Consider the following 24,575-nt stretch of genomic DNA (forward strand, 5'->3'; position numbering starts at 1 on the left):
TGACTCAGAATAATCACTCTCATCATCCACCACGCCATGCAGTACAGGGCCATCGTACCCACAGCCCGGGGCCAATAACTACAGAACAACTCTCTGGGATACGGGGCTCACGTCCAATGACAATGGCCGCCCACCGCCCCATTATCACGCTCCTGCCGGCCAGTGTAAACACTGGGATTGTCTGTTTGAGCTCCTTGACCTCCCGCACACCCTCTGCAGTTACTCAGTGGAAAGAGTTTGTGGAGGGAGTCGGGGGTGTGAAGTTTCCTTCCCTCTTTCATCCCCCAGAAGATCAGACAATGAGCCTTTCATGCCTCCGGACCCTCACAAGCCGCAGTCTAGGGGTCAGGTCACACATCCTCGGTGTGAATAAAAAGGCGGCAGCGAGGGATATTTCCTCCAGACATGACACCCCTCCTGCGAGAACCATGTGACTACCAGTAATGGAAAAAATGCGCTCAATGCTTGCTGTAATGTAATGCTCGTGACCCGGCCACTGGGGAGGGGGGGGGGGGGTCTTGTGGTGATATAGGGAGGCTATATGCTTTTAAGTATTAATGGGTTTGTCTCGTGAAGGCAACCCCCACCCATATGACCTATTCGGACCCCCCATCTATTAGACCTGCTCTGGTGGACACGGGCAGCCATGTAATACTACATCTCTCCTGCAGGGGAACTGTTTTGCTGGCCAACACTCCGCCCAGGGGTGTCACAAGCCGGACCTGCGGGGATCGGTTCCTATATAAAAGGGGTCTGCCTGTTATGAGACCAGCCCCTCGTGGAGGCATGAGGAACCTCTATCACGTTACTAGTAGGGCTGAGTTCACACTGCGCTTGGTGCGCACGTCAGGAAAGCTCACAGGGCAAACATCAAACGTATTCACGGACCCCCGTTCACCTGGCGGAGGCCAAAAGCGTGTCCTTTTGACCCCCATTGGGCTGGTAAACCTTTTTTGTAAACTGTATGGAATAGCAAAGTCTGCAGCGTTATTCCATATAGAGGCAGCCCGCAAATAAACGGATTCCTGCGCGGTCAATTTTTAACGTGGAAGATTATAGGCGACGGGTGACACTGTATATCGAGAGAGACATCCTCCGAAACTGCAATGTGAACGGACCCTTATTTACCATCATGATATATATAATGTTATGGTGTTTTTGTTACATTTAAAGGGATTGTCCGGATTCAGCAAATTACTGGTTATTTTTTTGGGGGGATATTTAATTAGTCCTACAATATTCCAATATATGTAAAGTGTTCATTCATTATTTACTTCCAGTGGATAATATTCTGTTGTTACCTGGTCATGTGATGGACACACAGGTGCTGGGATCGTTACCTGGTCATGTGATGGGCACACAGGTGCTGGGATCGTTACCTGGTCATGTGATGGGCACACAGGTGCTGGGATCGTTACCTGGTCATGTGATGGGCACACAGGTGCTGGGATCGTTACATGATCATGTGATGGACACAGGTGCTGGGATCGTTACATGGTCATGTGATGGACACGCAGGTGCTGGGATCGTTACATGGTCATGTGATGGACACACAGGTGCTGGGATCGTTACATGGTCATGTGATGGGCACACAGGTGCTGGGATCGTTACATGGTCATGTGATGGACACACAGGTGCTGGGATCGTAACATGGTCATGTGATGGACACACAGGTGCTAGGATAGTTACATGGTCATGTGATGGACACACAGGTGCTGGGAATGTTACATGGTCATGTGATGGACACACAGGTGCCGAGATCGTTACATGGTCATGTGATGGACACACTGGTGCACGGATACGCATCCTGGAACAAGCTGTGCACCTGTGTGTCCATCACATGACCATGTAACGATCCCAGCACCTGTGTCCATCACATGACCATGTAACGATCCCAGCACCTGTGTGTCCATCACATGACCATGTAACGATCCCAGCACCTGTGTGTCCATCACATGACCATGTAACGATCCCAGCGCCTGTGTGTCCATCACATGACCATGTAACCATCCCAGCACCTGTGTGTCCATCACATGACCATGTAACGATCCCAGCGCCTGTGTGCCCATCACATGACCATGGACAGAATTATCCACTGCAAGTAAACAAATGTTTATACAGAATAAAATCAAGCACAAATTTAATCCCTTAGTGACCACTAATACGTGTTTTAACGTGATTCACTAATGGGCTTTAGGCTAGGCTGACGCCTTTTCCCGTCAGCCTAGTCTAAGTCCTGCACGGGTCTCCCGTGCAGGCAGGAGCCGGGGCTCTGCTGTCTGATGACAGCTGAGCTCCTGCTCCAACGCCCGCGATCGAAGTTTACTTCGATCGCGGCCGTTTAACCCGTTAAATGCCGCCGTCAATAGAGACCGCGGCATTTAACTTTGTTTACAGAGGGAGTGCGCTCCCTCTGTCACCCATCGGCGGCCCGCGAATGCAATCGCGGGTCTCCGATGGGGTGTCATGGCAGCCGGGGGACTGATAAAAGCCCCCAGGTCTGCCCTGGACATATGCCTGTTAGGACGCGCCGGAGGCACGTCCTAACAGATTGCCTGTCAGATTTACACTGACAGGCAATAATGCTCTGGTATACGAAGTATACCAGAGCATTATAGCAGCGATCGGAACATCGCACAGTAAAGTCCCCTAGTGGGACTAATAAAATCAGTCATCAAAGTGAAATAAAGATTATTAATAAAAAGTACAGTAAAAAAATAAATAAAACCATTTTTTTCCATAAAAAGTGGTTTTATTTAGTAAAAGTGTAAAAAAAAATAAATAAGTACACATATGTGGTATCGCCGCGACCGTAATGACTCCATTAATAAAGTTAATATGTCATTTAAACCGCAAAGTGAACACCGTAAAAAAAAAACGCCAAAAACTATGGCGAAATTGCAATTTTTTTCCATTGCCCCCCAAAAAAGTCATAATAAAAATGAATCAATAAGTCCCATGTACCCCAAAACAGTACCATTCAAAACTACGTCTTGTCCCGCAGAAAACAAGCCCAAAAAATCACTACATTGATGGAGAAATAAAAAAATTACGGCTCTTGGAAAGCGACGATGCAAAAGCAAATAATTTTAGTTGAAAAGTGTTTTTATTGTGCAAAAGTCGTAAAACATAAAAAAACCTCTACATATGTGGTATCGCCGTAATCGTACCGACCCATAGAATAAAGGTAACATGTTATTTACGTCGCATAGTGAACGGCGTCAATTTCAAAACGCATAGAACAATGGCGGAATTTCAGGTTTTTTTTATAATCCCCCCCAAAAAGGTTAATAAAAGTTAATATAAAAATTATATGTACCCAAAAATGGTGCCATTAAAAAGCACAACTAATCCCGCAAAAAACAAGTCCTCATACAGCTATGTAGACGAAAAAATAAAAACGTTATAGCTCTTTGAATGCGACTATAGAAAAACGAATAAAATAGCTTGGTCATTAAGGCCTAAAATGGGCTGGTCACTAAGGGGTTAAAAAATGGTGAGGAGTTCTACAATTTACCAATATAGTTTCTGTATTAACTTTTATTCTCCAAAAAAAAACACCACATTAATTTGCTGAAACTAGACGACCTCTGGCCACTAGGGGCGCTGTCCCACTGGCATCTGAACATTAGCAGCACTTCATTACCTCGTTATTCTAGAGAAAGCTAAAAGTAGACACAGGGTTCACAAGCAGCAATGAGAGCAAAGCAAGCGAGGACACTCACCATTTCCAACTGATCCTCCACCTGGATGCAAAAAGCAGAGTATTGAAGGAAAGAGAGAGAGAAATGTGGCTGGTTAGACAGAGGAACGCTTCATGGAACCGAACACACAGGAGAAGCCGCCCAGGATGAACATGGTACAAGCAACATTCAAACAACCACTGTATACGACCTTAAAGGGGAACTCTAGTAAAAATAACTTTCCCATAGTATGAACATTTTTCCCTGTGTACCTTGTAGTACGAGTGCCACCGTACTGATACGCACCTCCAGCACTTCCACGAGTCCCAACAATAATATCACATCGAATTTAAGCATATACGCAACTGTCCTTAAAATTAAAGGGCAACTCCATCTCACTAAAAATTCGAAATTTACCTATGTTTTTCCACTCTTTCTGCCTTCCCAAATAAATTCGGGGTAGGAGAGAAATATTGAAGCAGGGACGACATGAGTTTTTCCCCTCTAATATCAGCCAGTTTATGACAAAGTAGTCACCGGGATCCAACCGAAGTCAGTCAGAGGCATTCAGTGCCTTCAACTCACCAAGTGATGCATTAACCCCTTGCCGCCTTGTGAGGTGATGACGCGCAAGTCTGGTTTGCGGCTGTTGGCTCCGAGCTGATTGTTCTGGGATGAAGGTGGAGGCGATTTAGCTTGGTTGACTTTACCCAGGGAGTTGCCGTTCGATACCGGTATCAGGCCCGGAGAGGCTCGCGCGCTTATGTAGCCGTTGCCTGTAGGAAAAGGGAGGGAAAAAAAAATAAGTGACTTTTTACAGACTGTGTGAACTTGTGACGGCAGCCATTTTGTGGACAATGTAACGGTATATAATGAAATCATTGACCATCCGGGCCTTGCCAAAATGGCTGCCTCCTTATAGAAACCGTGCTCTGTAGTGATGGGCATGTGCCAGGTGCTTTTTTTTTTCAATTAACTTTATTAGCAGCATTCACATGAGGAGGGCGGGCATAATTTAACCCTACGCAGAGAGTGGTAACTGCGCCGTTGTGGTAAGGGGTTAATCAGCCCCATTTTGGCAGGGATGAGGTGCATGCGGAGAGGCCGTTCCCTCAGGGTCCTCCAGCGCAAGCCATACTCCAGTTTCCAGCAAGCGAGCAGGAAGAATGCAAGGAATGCTGGGTGACGTCAATGGTGACATTCATAGAACCAGCCCGGCCAGAATCTGCAACAGCTGATGGGGACGGAGGTCGGGGTTCCCGCAGACCATCCCCCGTGACTTCTCCCGCACAAAACTTGCAGATTTGACAGGATTTTGACCATTGCTTTGTTTACAGGGGAAATAGAGTTTGGTTTCAAAATTAAACAAGACTCCGCCCCCTACAAAAACAATAACTCCCACTGATGATGTCACTTCCTGGGGCCTGTAAAGAGCACAGGACCCCTGACACACCGATAAAGGGGTCCCCCTCTGTATAGAGCAAGAGCGGGTCCTAGGAAAGGGGTCATACCAGTGTGAATACATTTTTATGTGGAGCGGAACAAATGTATTTTTTCCCTTTAAATAGGACTGTTCCTTTAAACAACCTGAACAGCTCTTTCCATAATGGATAATATAAATGAGTCAATGTCCAAGACCTCTGCTTGCTGTCAATAAATGGAAGCTGAAAACCTATCTTTGCTCACACCACTGCCGTTTGTGACAATGTATCAGCGTAGAAATTTTCCTACAGTTCTGATAGTTTGTTACAATGTATCAGGGCAGGTAAAAATGTATTAGCCTGGAGTCAAGGCGCACAATGGATGGTCTACAATTGTAACAAACCCTGAGATGTGAGTAGGTTTTCATGTAACAAGGCCAGTTTTTCCCCATTGTTTACATCCAATCAGAGCTCCGCTTTCATTTCTGAAACTGCGTTGGAAAAATGAAAGCTGCACGGTGATTGGTTGTTATGGGCCACAAGGCTATTATTTAATTTGTCAGTTTGGATAAATGAATGCTTTTATTCATTGACAGCAAGCAGATATCCTCAAAATGGCGAGGAATTAAAGTACAAACGTATATTAGAAAGTTGCAGAACTTATTATACAATGATTACGCTTTATTTACTTGACTGGACGACCCCTTTAAGGGAAGATTCACCGGGCAGAACGCCCCCAAACACTCATAACTGGGCTATCCAGGTCTCATATAGTAAAACAATATATTTTGTGACACAATGGTGGCATAAGTGGTCAGCTAATGACTGGAGCAATGGATGCCAGGAAGCTGCCGCTACAGCAGGGGGTTTTTGGGGGATTTATTTTAATTTTTTTTTACAATTTTCCTATCGTCTCGCAACGTGCAATTCACATGACATCCGTGAGGGGGTCACCTGAACACTGGTGTCCAGTATAATTACAGGCAGAGAAGACTTGAGCGCCTTAGACAGCACCGTGAAACTGGCGTGGCATCTGTACCAGGGAGAGAGGGGGTAGGGGGATCGAAATCTAATAGCGCTAATGAAATCATATTAATCAAAGCGGCAGTGTGATTATGTGTAATGTCCGTCTGGTGAAACGGGGAATTCTGCACTAACCCTTCAATGCCCAGACAATCTATGAAGGCGAGGAAAAGATGGCGTTACCCATAGCAACCAGTCACTTCCTAACCAATGCAGAAAATCATAGCGCAGCTATTCCTATATGATCTGAACACTCTGCGGTATGGGCCGGCCTTATGTAAATAGAGGATTTTACTAATTTTTTATGTACATAAAACATCTGAAAACCGTTTTTTGATAGATTATGCTGACATACGATCCTTTGAAGCTACAGGCCCAAAGCCGGAGGCTGCACTACTGCGAGATTCTGATCACTACATATTTACTTCTGATTTCTATCAGTGTTGTCATGGAGACTGTGACATCTGAATCCACACACGGCCTCTATGACAAAACTGCACCTGACAGAAATCAGAACATGTTGTCATCTGAATCTCGCAGTAGTACAGCCTCAGGCTTCGGGCCTGTAACTTCAAGTAATTATATCTCAGCCTAGAAGGAAGATATTACAAAGCGGTTTTCACATTTTTAATGTTTACAGAGAGGTCTTTTTTTCTTTTGCTAGGTCTCCTTTAACAGGATTGCATCACATTCTGGAGAACTGGCTGTTATTTAGTCCTACGAGTCAGGGAAATAAAAAGAAATACAGTCCGTGTGTGTTCACAGTTCCCAAGAATAATCCCAGAACTACACAAAAGACAGACACTGCCCTGTCACTGGAATATCCTGTGGTGTAATGGGCAGAACACATGGCACACACAGCGTCCTGCTGTCAGCTCAGTAACATCACCCACAATGCAGAACAGCGGGTGATCAGCGGTGCCACACTCACCTACGGGGCTTGGACAGGTTCCATTAGAATTGTTAAGGTCTCCCCCGAGCATCGCTCCTACAGATACAAAGAGAGCGGGTCAGTAACATGAAGCCCAAAGATGTATCAGGTCACCAAGTATGTAGGAAAACCAGTAGCAAGGAGTAATGGAACTTGTAGGGGGATTTAGGGGACATTCAGGCAGTAGTACTATGTGTTTGTGGTAGTTATGTGCATGAAGTCGTACTGTGCATGAGATAATGCAGTAGTACGGTGGATGAGAGAAGTAGTACTGCGGATGATAGTAGGCAGTAGTACTGCGGATGATAGTAGGCAGTAGTACTGCGGAGGAGAGAAGGCAGTAGTACCGCGGAGGAGAGAAGGCAGTAGTACCGCGGAGGAGAGAAGGCAGTAGTACCGCGGAGGAGAGAAGGCAGTAGTACCGCGGAGGAGAGAAGGCAGTAGTACCGCGGAGGAGAGTTGGTGTATTAGTACGCAGCATGACAGAGAGGTATACATACGTAGCATTTGTGCCTGTCTGGGCAGAGGTAGTGCTATATATTTGTGGCAGTGGTAGAACTACACATCCGTGGCTCTATGGGGAGTGGGTTTTGCGATCAATACGTTGCATTGGTAGTACAGCACATTTGTGCCTTTCTGGGCGGAGGTAGTGCTGCACGTACACGGCGGAGGGAGTGCTGCACGTACACGGCGGAGGGAGTGCTGCACGTACACGGCGGAGGGAGTGCTGCACGTACACGGCGGAGGGAGTGCTGTAAGTACACGGCGGAGGGAGTGCTACACGTACACGGCGGAGGGAGTGCTACACGTACACGGCGGAGGGAGTGCTACACGTACACGGCGGAGGGAGTGCTACACGTACACGGCGGAGGGAGTGCTACACGTACACGGCGGAGGGAGTGCTACACGTACACGGCGGAGGGAGTGCTGTAAGTACATGGCGGAGGGAGTGCTGTAAGTACATGGCGGAGGGAGTGCTGTAAGTACATGGCGGAGGGAGTGCTGTAAGTACATGGCGGAGGTAGTGCTACACGTACACGGCGGAGGGAGTGCTACACGTACACGGCGGAGGGAGTGCTGTAAGTACATGGCGGAGGGAGTGCTGTAAGTACATGGCGGAGGTAGTGCTACACGTACACGGCGGAGGGAGTGCTGTAATTACACGGCGGAGGGAGTGCTACACGTACATGGCGGAGGTAGTGCTACACGTACATGGCGGAGGTAGTGCTACACGTACATGGCGGAGGTAGTGCTACACGTACATGGCGGAGGTAGTGCTACACGTACATGGCGGAGGTAGTGCTACACGTACATGGCGGAGGTAGTGCTACACGTACATGGCGGAGGTAGTGCTACACATGTGTGGCTGTCTGGGTAGAGGGCTTTGCTGTACATATATGTGGCAGTGGTAGTACTTCACATGCGTGGCAGTTGTCGGGTTAGCACTAGGCCCTCGTATACACTCACCTGCACTGGCTGGCCTCTGGGGTAGCCCTGGAGACACTGTGTTCCTCTGTAGAGTCTGAGGCTGCGGTGACAGGAGTCTGGGGTCTGTGAGTGAGGCCGTCATCAGAGACTGTGTGACCAGCGAGCCCCCGGGGTTGCTGAACTGCAGTGCATTCTGATTGGTCACCGGTACTGTTACTGGCATTGCAAAATTCGGTGCAGGAACTGCAGACTGAACACACAAAAGCAGATTAGAGAGTAACCGCAGAGCGACCGCAAACACTGTGCGCCATGTTAGCTGCGCCAATTCACAACTGAGGCGTGGCAGCAAAGAGAAAGAGGTGCCGTAACCCATAGTAACCAATAAAATGACAGGATTTGGCCGGTCGCCGTGGGTTATAACACCTTTGACCTGTGCACCAGTTTCTGAAATATTCTGGTACCCACATCCAATTCTATATAATGAATCATTTACAATACAATGTGCGGGAAAACATGAAATGTACAACATGAGACGTTATCTGCCCCCGCACCCATCATCATCATCATTATCATCATCACAACATCCCACAGCAACTGTACACAATTCATGCGTTATGAATGGGGGGGAACATTAGACATGAGACGTTAAGTTACAGACTCCTATTTTATCCTCTGAGGTAATATTTCAAGATGGCGCCAACGTCCCCGCTACGGTTAACAGGTTAAACATTTTGGGGGGGGAATAAAAGCCGGTTAGGAACCTCCAGCTGCCAGGAAGAAAGGCAAATCACACACAATATTAGAAAACATTGGTTAAGGGGTTAATAATAGGGATTGGATGACTGGATCACGAGGAGCCCATTTTATTGAAGACCCTTGTTCAGCGATTAATTCCTTCTACCTCGTTAGTCTGGTGTATTAAGGTTCACCGGACCCCCGTACATAACAGAAGCGGCCATTTTTTTTTTTAGCTAGATGGCTATGGTTGCAGCCTATCAAGTCTCTAAGGTGACAGGAAGTATTAGCTTAGCTTTCAAAATGGCCGACTCTGCTGTGTGCAGGTAATGGAGGCTCGGCTTGCTGTATATATATATATATATCCCTTATGTGAGGTAACCAAGGCCAATAAAGCAGAGCCATGCAAGCGCACACCCCATGATCCCATAACCCCTCAGCTCCGGGATGGGGTTTCTGAGCTGGGTGCTTCTGACCCACCCCAAAGATGGAGGGTTAGGGTCTATATTTTCATGAAGCAGCACTGCAGGTTCCTGGCCCTACTCCATGACAGGAGGCTGGAGACTTATGTACGAGGCTGCCCCCTGCTGGTACTGTTTGCCAGCCATTAACGCATTGGCCATACACGGGTCAATTCGACCCCAATGTGACCGGTGTCCCAATATTTACTATCGGGACAGGCACTCCTAGATACGTGCGGTGATGGGAATGGTGAAGGATTTATTAAAGCCGTCCATTCCAGTCAGGAATCACCGAGTCTGTGACTTTCCACTTCAGAAGTCTGGGAAAGCTGTGATGGCGGACATGTCCGTTGTCACTCAGCTTTTCACCTTCTAGGCACCCTTTTCTGTCAGGTTTTTAATAATCCGATTCAACAGTCCAGGGAAAGCTGGGTGACCACCAATATGGCCCATATTTCAGCCCCCATAGGGTGGTCAACATCCTTTTCTGGCCCCCTGAATGGGAAACGTTGGCACAACTTGACAGACGACGACTCGAGGACTTGTATTAATTGGGGATTGTTTTTAAATTTTTTATTTTTGGGGGGGGGGGGGGGGGGGTATGATCTTTAGGCGTTACCACCATACTGTAAACTGACTGGTTATATTAAAGGGACGTGTGGGTGCAGACATAACAGTCGCACCCGGGCCCCGGTGTCTGAAGGGGCCCCTCTCTTACATAAGATGCTAGTCTTATCAATGGCAGGTGGTAGGTGCGGCCCGTTACAAAATGTGCATTGGGCCCATAAGTTACCCTCTAGTTATAGGGCCGAGGGTAAAACATGGCTGAAATGTCGATAGGCTATAGGGCCAGGTGAGGGGATGGCCACACCAGAACCGGAGAATTAAAACATGACTCCATTCATTACCTAAAAATTGAGGGGTGACTGCCACTAACCTTAATATCCCCCTCCCAAAATCTCAGGGGACCAGGAAGCGGCGATATGAGTGGGATATTGAAGTTTCAGTCGCCCCCTTATATTTTTAAATTGTGGGCGGAGTCTAAAAAAAAAATGTCTCCAATTGTGGCTTACTGGTCGCTGTTTTGACCAATGACCATTTATTAGAAGGCGTTGATGTGACCGCATCCGCCATGTTGGGTAGCGCAGAATGTCAGAACGTGCAGTGCTGCTTTGGCCTGTGGCTCCCTCCCCCGCGGTACTCACTGCGAGTCTATAACTTTGCATCATTTTATCAAATTCCTCGTCAATCTTTTTATATTTCTCCTCTGTCTGCGGAGTCAGCGCAAACACCTCGTCCGCGTCCGGGCTCTCGTATTCCCTGTGCTTCTTGTTCAGCGCCTGCTTTTCCGAATTGGGGGGAGGGTTTGGTATTTTTTTTTTTCCAATTTTTTTTTTTTTAGGGATGGTGGGAATAGGGAACAAATAAAAAAAGAAAAGGGGAAAAAGAAAAAAAAGAGAGAGAAGAAGAGAGATGAAGAGTGGTTGACAGCGGTCGGGTACTTACACCGTAGCGTTTGAATAGAATATCCAAGTCCTCGCTGGCTTTGCGATATTTGTCTTCCATGAGAGGGCTCTGGTCAATGGAGTCATCCCCGTCCGGTTCGGGGCTGTCGCACCCGTTAAAACCTTTCTTTCTTAACGTCTGAAATCACAACCAGGAAAAGCTCAGCTCTGAACCTCTTCCGCTCACAGGGACAGTGGGGAAGGAGGGCGACCCATAGCCTAAAATGCTGTACCCACTGGTGTTGCCATTCACTGGTGTTGCCATATTGTTGTTGACTACATGAATTTTGATAATGACTATTGATAGGGTGAGGCGTACATGCTACATGCTATGTTCCCTTCACTACGTGCAGGTGGTGGTAAATCATTCGTACCGGACCAGGAGCCAGTGATGGCGTTAAGGTATGAGGCAACTTCTGCCTCGATGCCGTCATTGATTCGTGGTCGAAATGTGTGCAATAGACCTATAATACCCATCAATTATTCTACCCGACAGGCTTCAAGTCTTCCATTTGTATTCTTGCTCCTGTGGAGGCCTTTTTAGGGTGATACGGTCATGATACTGCCCCAATAATAGTGCCATATAATGCTTAAATAATACCTCTATACAGTGCCCACATAAAACTGCCGCATGGCGCCTACATGATACTGCCGCATGGCGCCTACATGATACTGCCACTTGGCGCCTACATGATACTGCCACACGGCGCCTACATGATACTGCCGCACGGCGCCTACATGATACTGCCGCACGGCGCCTACATGATACTGCCGCATGGCGCCTACATGATACTGCCGCATGGCGCCTACATGATACTGCCGCATGGCGCCTACATGATACTGCCGCTTGGCGCCTACATGATACTGCCACTTGGCGCCTACATGATACTGCCACTTGGCGCCTACATGATACTGCCACTTGGCGCCTACATGATACTGCCACTTGGCGCCTACATGATACTGCCACATGGCGCCTACATAATACTGCCGCACGGCGCCTACATGATACTGCCATACAGTGACATCCATTTCATACTGTGCCACAACAATAATAGCGTTGTACCGTTCCTCAATGATACCCCAGTGGGTGCCATGATTTTAAGTTTAGACAATATTGGGAGCACATCATTTGAACATATAATATTTGCCACTCTACGGATTACCAGACTTTTTGGATTGGAGGAAATTCACTGGACATCGTGGCCTGAGGTCCATCCAGGCCACACGATGCAGATAATACAGCCATTTTACCTGCACATCTTCCCGCACCGTCTGGAAGTTGCGACCTAAATAGACATCTTCTGGCTGTTTCAACAAGCTTTATTGTATCCCCCCATATACAGACACAAGCCGCGTATACATACATTTATATACACATAATAACAGGGCTGAGTAAAATAAACCATTACTGGCCCCTATATAGAGGTCGTTTTGTCATATGGCTGAATCGCGTCTCCAAAGGGGGGATATTTTGGGTCTGGGCGCCTCTGGGGTGGGGGGGGGGGGGGTTACGCCTGAGAGCTTCTCCTGTATATAAAGCATGAATTAGGAGCCCGTCTCGACCGAAACCAGTGACAGGCCAAAAAATAAATAAAAAATTCCGACCGTCTCGCTGCTGCCTCAGCAGAGCTTCTTGGTTGGGACAAGATACGTAATTGCAATGAATTCTTGCTTCGTTTGCTGACTCGGAAAAAAAAAAAATTGCTCTGCAGCTGTCGGGTTCTTTTATTCTGTAAATTTGGCTATTTTTACACGCAGAGGTGTCTTAAAATAAACCGGCGACAGTCGGTAGCCAGGAGGAGCGTGTCTGGAGCCCGCCGCTAAAACATTGAATCCCTCCGGTAAAGGAGTTAATGGGCACTTTCTTACATTTCAAAAGATAAAATAAAAACATAGATTAATTCACATGCAAAAAAAAAAGAGCGCCACCTACTGGACAAGTAGCCATGAAAAAAAAAAAACTTACACAGTGATATGCCCAAGTAAGAAAATGCCATAGTGGACTCTAGGAAAGCTGGGTGAATGGTAATGGAGGCCATATTAGTGGACACTCAGGTTTCCGAGAAATAGGAATAACATCAGTAAGCCAAAAAAAGAGCATCGACCACCAGTAAAACCTCTACCCATCCCCCCCGCTGTGATGCCAGGGCTTCTACTACCACCCAGCTTTCCAAAACCGCTTGCACAGAGGTTGTCACCCATGTTTCCTAGGCTCCGGAATGCTTAATAGTCGCTCCCTTTAAGGGCTGTAATGGGAGCCCTGCGGTCACCCACCTTTCCTGGGATCAGATAGAACACATTTTTAATGACAGAACAGGACAAGTCTAATTTCTTTAAATGCCGCCAAATGTTACCACGTATGGACAGTGCCCGGGTGAATGCCAGCGTCAGAATTTTAGTATCCTTGTCCTGCGGCCCCGCTCTCCCCTCCTGGCATGTAGGGGGCTCCACAGGATAAGATTTATAGGACGTTCTGGCGATGCCAACGTTAAATGGCAGTCACGGAATCTCTTAAAATTGTCTAATGGTTTCCTGCTGCCCGTGCCCCGGCATTTAAGTGGAGTGCAAACGGCGATGAAATGCATTTAGGATTTTATGAGCGGGTGTTCGGCTCGCCTCATGTGCACTTAGGATACCAAGATCCTGCTTTGTGTCTGGGCATCTGGGCAGGATGTACTCAGGCGGAAAGTGAAAAGTTTCTTACCAACTGATCGAAACATTTTTTGTCTCGCTGCACCGAATGCCCAAAATCCCTCCAAACCGTGCCCGATGCAACATTCTCACCCGTCAATAAGACCGCAAAACGGTTGGCGTTACACCTAACAAGTGTCTTCACCACAGCAGAGGTAAATCTGCCAGGTTAAGCAGTGGCAGCCATTTTTTATATATTCGGGCAAAGCTGGAGCCGTAAAGGCAGCCATATTGGATATTTTTAACCATTTAATAAAATCGGCGTCTCAAGGGGGGGGCAATTAATTTAGATTTTTAGGATTATTAATAATCCTATAGCCCTTCCTTGTGCTGCTCGGGCCCTCACTGTCGCTGACCTCTCCTGCTGTAAAGGACTTAAAGGGGCAGCAGGGATTCCCACACGGACTATATAAAGCCTGAACAATGCGAACAGCTGAGATTCACAACAGAATGCAAAGTGAACATATTTTCTCATTTCAGCCGCATAAGCGCACACCAAGCACGTCGGCCATACGGACTCAGGACATCTGCTGAAGGCATAAGAACAGCACTAAGGAAGTCTCTCAGGTGACAAGCCGCCTCCATGTGCTTAGCCGGCAGCCCCGAGATCACTTGCTAACTTCTAAACTACTCAGACTGGAGTCTTCCAAGCAGGTGCAAAAAAAAAAAGCAAATACTAAACCACAGAGATTGAAGGGCGTCCTAAATAGCAGGTCTACCTCTGAGCAGCATTTTACATCCAAATAATCGACATAAACAGCTGAGCTACTCTGTAAATACATGACTTATCCTCTACTGATCCTGCGTTATATCTGTATTATACTCCAGAGCTGCACTCACTATTCTGCTGGAGGAGTCACTATGTACATACATTACATTACTTATCCTGTACTGATCCTGAGTTACATCCTGTATTATACTCCAGACCTGCACTCACTATTCTGCTGGAGGAGTCACTGTGTACATACATTACATTACTTATCCTGTACTGATCCTGAGTTACATCCTGTATTATACTGCAGAGCTGTACTCACTATTCTGCCGGTGGAGTCACTGTGTACATACATTACATTACTTCTCCTGTACTGATCCTGAGTTACATCCTGTATGATACTCCAGAGCTGCACTCACTATTCTGCTGGTGGAGTCACTGTGTACATACATTACATTACTTATCCTGTACTGATCCTGAGTTACATCCTGTATTATACTCCAGACCTGCACTCACTATTCTGCTGGTGGAGTCACTGTGTACATACATTACTTATCCTGTACTGATCCTGAGTTACATCCTGTATTATACTCCAGAGCTGCACTCACTATTCTGCTGGAGGAGTCACTATGTACATACATTACATTACTTATCCTGTACTGCTCCTGAGTTACATCCTGTATTATACTCCAGACCTGCACTCACTATTCTGCTGGTGGAGTCACTGTGTACATACATTACTTATCCTGTACTGATCCTGAGTTACATCCTGTATTATACTCCAGAGCTGCACTCACTATTCTGCTGGTGGAGTCACTGTGTACATACATTACATTACTTATCCTGTACTGATCCTGAGTTACATCCTGTATTATACTCCAGAGCTGCACTCACTATTCTGCTGGTGGAGTCACTGTGTACATACATTACTTATCCTGTACTGATCCTGAGTTACATCCTGTATTATACTCCAGAGCTGCGCTCACTATTCTGCTGGTGGAGTCACTGTGTACATACATTACTTATCCTGTACTGAGCCTGAGTTACATGCTGTATTATACTCCAGAGCTGGACTCGTGCGCCAGCAGTTGGCTTTAACATGCTCAACCATCTTACCTCTTCTTTATAAATTATGCTTCTAAATACCAGTATAAAATCAGTCTATATATTTTCCAGAATAAAATTCTGAGATGCTTTGATCAGGCATTACTGTTGTAATTACATCTGGCCTCTGGGGGCACTGTTCTATTACAGAATACGGGCCCAATTTAGTGTTGCTCTTGGCATGACAATCTAAATGGCAGCTCTCACTTATAAACACTAATAAAGACAGATGAAAAGGGTTCTGTGTTATGAACCAGCCGAGCCGATCGATTTCTCAGAATATTTACTGAGAATCAACACGAAAGCACCAAAATCCTCTATAAATACAGGTTACGGTCACGGCGCCCAATACAATAAAAAAATGAAATATTTTCTCTGCCTCAAATTAGCCAAAAATTTAAAAATGTCCACGGCACGCGGCATGTTGTAGGACTACAGTTCCCAGCATGCACATCTTGGTGTTGTAGTACATGACAGTACTCAGCAAATTCCATCATATTTTTTGTCCCCGACTTCGTGATAATTTAATTTTTGTCAGGTTGATCCAAAAATATCTCCTACCGAGTCCCTCGCCAATGGCCGCAAACCGAGGATGATTTGTTATCATTGGCGCACAGGCCATCTGACAGAATTGTGCTGAGGAGGGCGAATTCATCGTCCGCTGTGATAAATGTATTTCTTATAAATGTTTTGTGTGCCGCTTGGAGTTATTAAAAAAAAAAAAGGGGGTGGGGGAGCGACGGTTAACCACAAATTTTATTAATGGTATTTAGTTACATTACCAGCGGCCTCAAAAACCACAGAAGAGCACGGCCTGTTCGGCGCTGCTCCGAGGAGGGAGAACGCGATTTGTTTACTCAGATTTATAAAGCAACAGGAGGTTGGGGTGCTGCTGCCAAAACTGGGGGTGAGGGAAAGGGTTAACAGGCCAAAAATCTATAAGGGGGCACAAAATTCATGCCACGTGTCACGTAGATGGACATCTATAGACGGTCTCGGTCATCACGACATACTTTATTCATAAGCCTGACTGGGGGATCGAGGAGAATGCCCACTGAGGGGGCACTTTTGAGAGGCCCATAGATTATAGGGAACCCCACGTAACGGTTAAAAATTGATCATTTTTTTTAGTGGTTATTTTTCGCCTCCTGTTGACTTCAATGTGGGGTGGGGATACCCCGATAAATCTTACAGGTGCCCTAATAATGCTGAATTGGTGGATTCAATTACATCTCACGAACAGCCTATCAGAAAGCTGATCAGTAGATGTCTTACCAAATAAGCTCCTCCCCTATTCCCTGTCAACCAGTCAGCAGTGTAAAGAAGGGTCACATGACAATTCCACGCAGCCCTGACTCCCAAGGAATAGCCCTGCTTCTAAGAAAGGAAGGGGCCAATTTCGCCTGCTTGGCCCATTAAGTACCACCTGGCCCATTAGTTCAGTTTGAAAGAACCCCACACAGATGACATAATTTAAAAGGTGACGGCTCTTGTGAAAATATTCCTGCTAAAAAAAAATGTAACAAAAAAAATATAAAAAAATAAAACAAAATGCCCAAAAAGGTTTAAGAATTTTTTAAAAAAAATCCTTTCTAAATTCCCCATTGTCTGATGCGAACAAGCCTGGTCTCCTCCCCCGGTAGTATGACATTAGAAAAACATGGCTACTTCTTTTGTGAAACAGCGCCACTCTTGTTCTGGTATTGCAGCTCAGCCCCATTCAAGCAAATAGAACTGAGCTGCAATACCAGACGCAGCCCATGGACAAAAGTGGCGCTGTTTCACAAAGGAAGAAGCTATGTTTTTTTGTTTTTTTTACCTCATACAACCCCTTCAATTGCTAGAACGGTGACTTACTCAATACTACAGGAAGCCATATCCAGAATAATATGGAGGTATCTTATCCCCCCCCCCCCTTATTGTGGAGGTGGCCATTATGTCAGGATGTGGTCTGCTGGATACAAAGGGTTAACGTCTTATCCCGTCTCCTCCGTTATCACTTTAAATCTCACATTAGTGGATTACAAAAATAAAAAGAAATGGAACGATTCTTCGACGTCCTTTAGAAATATTGGATACACGATTAGTTTCTCCAGATGTGTCCATGGCTGTGATTTCGGCAGGCCGGCTCCATGTGGCGCGGTAACGTGTCTTCTCATGAAAAAGAAATGAAGATCAGATGATTCCGCCTCCGTCAGGGTAAAGCGGGAATTAACCCCGCCACTGCCAGCGGGATCTCAGAGATACTCCTGGCACTGGCAGGGTTAGAGCCGAAGGAGGGGGGGGGGGGAGGGAGGCCGAGCGGATAAAGTGACAACGGAAAGGTCAGACAATGACATTCAAAACTCTCTCAGTCACCGCGGAGGCTTCAGCGAGCAAACGAGAATGTGCAGAAACACCTAAAATCGTTAGCGGCCTCCTCCGTACAAAGCGAGGGGATCAGGTCAATCATTTCAAGGCTTAAAATTCTTTTACAAGGACATCTCAAGCTCTCAGAGGTCACCAAAAATGACACCAGACCTAGTCTTGGAGTAACAAGAGCCGTATGTATGACCAATGGTCACTCTACACACCGTCATAGTACGACTAAATACTGACGGCAATGTGGTTCCGGGCGTGCGCGTCCATAGGGCAATTCTCCCACCCGTTTCTTCGAGATCAGGGCTCCTCTAGTTTAGCCTTACTAACCAAAAAATATAAAACCCCTTTAGTAAATCGGGCTACAAAGAATTCCCATGGATGGTGGTTCTCCATGTTGTACTCCCGACTGACCAATGCTAGTCCAGCCAAAAGGGTAGGTTTACAGTGTTGGATTTTTGGACACAACCCAAAAAAAAATTCTTAGTGCTTCACCGAGTGACGGGACCTAATTAATTTTGAGCGATGATAGGAAGAGACCTCCATCAATCTCCTCGATGCGGATAAATGATGGAATAGTTTTCTCCTCATTCCTGAAATAAATGCAGGCCTTTACCAGAAGCTTCCTGACACTACCTGAAGCTTTCACTAGAGAGAGGGATCATTAGCATAAAAAATGCAAAGATATTGCGTAATTCTATGTTAATTATTCGAAACCTCAACGATGGTGACATCTCATATGAGGAAATTAAATGACTAATTATAATACTGCACAACGAATGGACCCTCTCGTATAACTCAGCCCAGGTACAGAGGTTTGGGGGTGAGATACCACGACTGCATCCCTCATCCATACACCTGCATGTCTTTAGCGTCAATCTGACATTATGACTGGGAGCTCTTCAGAAATTCAGACGGATCGGGAACACGCTGAGGAAGCTCTAAATGGTGCGAATTACACAGCGGCACCCGCGCACCACCCGCGGAGGATCTCGTCTAAACCCGCTCTTAGACTCTGTTAACCCTTTAACTAAGGAAAGGTGCATCGAGCCTGAAACAACATACCCCTCCACCCCACCGGGGATTAGACACCAACCACGCAAAAAAAGAGGCAGCCGCTTTCGGCACAGCGGTCTACGATCACTGGCATGGCACCGATCCAGACTCCCCAGTAAAACGAGAGGCCAAGTTGCTCCATACAGACCTAGGCTGGTGGCTATGCATAAATGTTGGCGTCCCCACATTCACCCTGCCAGCATTTATGCCAGTACACGACACAGCTAGTGGGGCACCAAGACCCACCGTTGCCCATACGGTCAGACAATTGCCCCAAAACGTGGTTTTGCCAGCAATTCAGGCAAGTAAGAGTTAAAAGCGTTGATGCTCAGTGCCACTATATGAAATCTCTGAGGGGTGTTGATATTTCCCTATAAACTGGCGCAGCTAGTAAACAATATTCCACCCACAGCTCCGACTAATAGAGCTAAAATGTTATGTTTGATCATTTCGGGGCCTTCTGAGAGTTTCGGCATTAGTATTATTTAAATAGGAGTTGGAGTCCGCCCTATACAAGTAATAAGCGCCTGCTCCCTTTAATCTTGCAGCGGGGAAGCGAAGGCTGCCATATGTATATAATGAGACCTTGAAAACGCAGTGAGTAAGAAGAATTGTAGGAGGCAATTACTGGTGAGGGCGCGGAGCAAAGGGCTGCTTTATATGCTGGTGGTGGGGTGATGATTGCACACACACACGACCCCACTGATTTACTGCCAGATGCCGGGACTGCAAGGGTGAACATGGATCTACCCACTAAACAACCACCTTCTAGAAGTTTAAAGAACAGAATTAACCCTATAACTACCACACCCAATCTCAACCCAGGACATATGGACAGGTTCTCATAACTTCTTACTGAGATGGACCACAAGTTCCAGCAAACATATCCTTATCTTGTTGTAGAATAGACATGCAACCATTTATATATTTCTGTGATTGTATTCATATTCAGTCTTTGGCCTAACAAACTGCACGGGCACTAGCTAATAATATACTGCCCCCTATATACAAGAATATAACTACTAAAATACTGCACCTATATACAAGAATATAACTACTATAATACTGCTCCCTATATACAAGAATATAACTACTATAATACTGCTCCTATATACAAGAATATAACTACTATAATACTGCTCCTATATACAAGAATATAACTACTATAATACTGCCCCCTATATACAAGAATATAGCTACTATAATACTGCCCCTATATACAAGAATATAACTACTATAATACTGCCTCCTATATACAAGAATATAACTACTATAATACTGCTCCTATATACAAGAATATAACTACTATAATACTACTCCTATATACAAGAATATAACTACTATAATACTGCCCCTATATACAAGAATATAACTACTATAATACTGCCCCTATATACAAGAATATAACTACTATAATACTGCCTCCTATATACAAGAATATAACTACTATAATACTGCTCCTATATACAAGAATATAACTACTATAATACTGCTCCTATATACAAGAATATAACTACTATAATACTGCCCCCTATATACAAGAATATAACTACTATAATACTGCCCCTATATACAAGAATATAACTACTATAATACTGCCTCCTATATACAAGAATATAACTACTATAATACTGCCCCTATATACAAGAAAATAACTACTATAATACAGCTCCTAAATACAAGAATATAACTACTATAATACTGCCCCATATATACAAGAATATAACTACTATAATACTGCCCCCTATATATAAGAATATAACTACTATAATACTGCCCCTATATAAAAGAATATAACTACTATAATACTGCCTCCTATATACAAGAATATAACTACTATAGTACTGCTAACATATACAAGAATATAACTACTATAATACTGCTCCTATATACAAGAATATAACTGCTATAATACTGCCCCTATATACAAGATTATAACTACTATAATACTGCCCAAATATACAAGAATATAACTACTATAATACTGTCCCCTATATACAAGAATATAACTACTATAATACTGCCCCCTATATACAAGAATATAACTACTATAATACTGGCCCTATATACAAGAATATAACGACTATAATACTGCACCCTATATACAAGAATATAACTACTATATTACTGCCCCTATATACAGGAATATAACTACTATAATACTGCTCCTATATACAAGAATATAACTACTATAATACTGCCCCTATACACAAGAATATAACTACTATAATACTGTCCCCTATATACAAGAATATAACTACTATAATACTGCCCCTATATACAAGAATATAACTACTATAATACTGCCCCCTATATACAAGAATATAACTACTATAATACTGCCCCCTATATACAAGAATATAACTACTATAATACTGCCTCCTATATACAAGAATATATCTACTATACTACTGCCCTCTATGTACAAGAATATAACTACTCTAATACTGCCCCCTATATACAAGAATATAACTACTATAATACTGCCCCCTATATACAAGAATATAACTACTATAATACTGCTCCCTATATACAAGAATATAACTACTATAATACTGCCCCCTATATACAAGAATATAACTACTATAACACTGCCCCCTATATACAAGAATATAACTACTATAATACTGCCCCTATATACAAGAATATAACTACTATAATACTGCTCCTATATACAAGAATATAACTACTATAATACTGCTCCTATATACAAGAATATAACTACTATAATACTGCCCCTATATACAAGAATATAACTACTATAATACTGCCCCTATATACAAGAATATAACTACTATAATACTGCTTCTATATACAAGAATATAACTACTATAATACTGCTTCTATATACAAGAATATAACTACTATAATACTGCTCCCTATATACAAGAATATAACTACTATAATACTGCCCCCTATATACAAGAATATAACTACTATAATACTGCTCCTATATACAAGAATATAACTACTATAATACTGCCGCTATATACAAGAATATAACTACTATAATACTGCCGCTATATACAAGAATATAACTACTATAATACTGCCCCTATATACAAGAATATAACTACTATAATACTGCCCCTATATACAAGAATATAACTACTATAATACTGCCCCTATATACAAGAATATAACTACTATAATACTGCTCCCTATATACAAGAATATAACTACTATAATACTGCCCCCTATATACAAGAATATAACTACTATAATACTGCCCCTATATACAAGAATATAACTACTATAATACTGCTCCTATATACAAGAATATAACTACTATAATACTGCCCCCTATATACAAGAATATAACTACTATAATACTGCCCCTATATACAAGAATATAACTACTATAATACTGCTTCTATATACAAGAATATAACTACTATAATACTGCTTCTATATACAAGAATATAACTACTATAATACTGCTCCCTATATACAAGAATATAACTACTATAATACTGCCCCCTATATACAAGAATATAACTACTATAATACTGCTCCTATATACAAGAATATAACTACTATAATACTGCCGCTATATACAAGAATATAACTACTATAATACTGCCGCTATATACAAGAATATAACTACTATAATACTGCCCCTATATACAAGAATATAACTACTATAATACTGCCTCCTATATACAAGAATATAACTACTATAATACTGCTCCCTATATACAAGTTGATTAGGGAACTTTGCTATGTGACTGGCGTTACTCTAGCACCTCGGGCAGTGGCATTTTCCTCCCTTCTTTCCTAGAAGACCAGTCTGATATAATCTATTCCAATGATTCAGACACTCTGAGGCCTTTATGTAAATCTTTGGCCTTTCTCTGCTCTTAAAATGTAAATCCATTCCTGGGACACTGGCCGTTAGTTACACAGGAAACTCACAGACTCCATTACAGGAGACCGCAGTCGCTTGTGAAGCAAAGTGCAATGTTCTCCAGGACGCTATAGATAAAGTTTATTGAAGATTGCGGACAGGAAGTGCTAACATTTCTGTAAACAAACACTATCATTTGTTTACACCTAATACATCCAGGGACAAGTACGGGTCTGTGGACGGGTCAGCGAAAACCCTGTAGCCCATGAGGTCTCCCCTGCAACGTGTGAGCGCGTCCTGCGCTTACATCAATTCACCCTGAGGGGTCCCCTTTAAAGGGGTCATACGAGATTAGAAAAAAAAAGGGCCTGTTGTCCTTAAAACCCCCTTTAAGGGCACCTGCACTATTTGTATAAGGGTCACACGAGGGAATGTGCATGGTGCGTTAAGATGGTGCAAGGGTCAGATTTTCGGAGGTGATCATGTGATGGACAACCCAAATGCCTCAATATCGCCCGTGCCTTACTTTCACACTTATGCAACAGTACTGGCTATTATACTATTACATTATATGATGATTCCAGGACACCAGATCATCGCATCACACCCTCCGTTTTTCTCTGCCCCGTAGACTGTGTAAGTTCATCAAGACAGTCCCTGTCCCTCCTGCCACCAACTTATGTCATCAAAAAACAGCTGAGCTTCTTGAGATGTGATCCCTCCAGAGGAATCGATCCCTGGCCCCCTGTAGGGTATCACAGAGTCAGCACGGGGTGTGCAGTGCTCCACGCTCCCTTACTGTCCCACTAAACTCAACTCTACTTTTTTTTTTTCCTTAAACGGCCCTCATCTTGGTAACCTCGGATCCTTCAGTCTAGTCCATGTGCTGACATTTTTATAAATAAAGCTATTTTAGTAAAGAAAAACAATGCAGCCGGCAGTGTAAACATATGGATACCAAAATGGGTCATTAGGATGTTGTAATTGAGAAAGTCAGCCGCCATACTGCCGCCATAATCCACCAATACTAAGGAACCTCGCTCTAGTCATAGATACGCCACTTTTATAGTCGGAGTGACGTCACTAAATATGGCGGCACGTGCAATCACGAATAAGGACCGCATAACAAAAGCCTCTAATAAACCGATAATTTGGGGCATTTTCCATCTTAGCCCAAAATGGCGGAGTTTTCTCTTAAAGGGGCTGTCCCACATTAGAAATTTATCTACTATCCACAGTATAGGTTAAAATGTTTGATTGCTGGGGGCCCCATTACTGCGACCCACACCCATTACTAGAACAGGGGTCCCAAGCCCCCGTATTTTCTCACTCCTCCCTCCTGCAGAAAGGAGGAGCTTAAATAGCAGTAGTCTGTCCCACCATCCCGCGTTACATCTAAGGGACTGCCGGAAACAGCTGAGCACCATACTCGGCAGTCTCCATCAGTCCCATAGACTTTGAATAGAGCGGCACCGCTCCATTAAAGGTTTTCCTCATATCGGTAGTACAGTGAGGATGAACGGGGAACTCAGTACCACCCCCTTTCTAGCGGTCAGTAGCGATCCCAGCGATCCAACATTTATCACCTATTCTGTGGACAGGTTATTAATGTCTTTAGTG

General features: G+C 44.4%; 1 protein-coding gene across 7 annotated transcripts in view; it reads right to left on the reverse strand.

Annotated features, from left to right (window-relative positions):
• The window catches only part of MEF2D (myocyte enhancer factor 2D), a 139,609-nt gene that overhangs the window by 7,136 nt on the left and 107,898 nt on the right, over positions 1-24,575 (reverse strand). For 6 of the 7 annotated variants that reach the window (XM_075843532.1, XM_075843529.1, XM_075843530.1 and 3 more), the window contains 5 exons: positions 11,189-11,326; positions 8,526-8,736; positions 7,059-7,115; positions 4,269-4,459; positions 3,726-3,746 (listed from right to left, as the gene is read on the reverse strand). In XM_075843532.1, coding sequence (XP_075699647.1) covers positions 3,726-3,746; positions 4,269-4,459; positions 7,059-7,115; positions 8,526-8,736; positions 11,189-11,326 — 618 coding nt within the window. The remainder of the gene's footprint in view (positions 1-3,725; positions 3,747-4,268; positions 4,460-7,058; positions 7,116-8,525; positions 8,737-11,188; positions 11,327-24,575) is intronic. The other variant, XM_075843535.1, reaches the window with a different exon arrangement.

The sequence above is a fragment of the Rhinoderma darwinii genome, chromosome 12, assembly GCF_050947455.1.
Source record: "Rhinoderma darwinii isolate aRhiDar2 chromosome 12, aRhiDar2.hap1, whole genome shotgun sequence".
Lineage (NCBI taxonomy): Eukaryota > Metazoa > Chordata > Amphibia > Anura > Rhinodermatidae > Rhinoderma > Rhinoderma darwinii.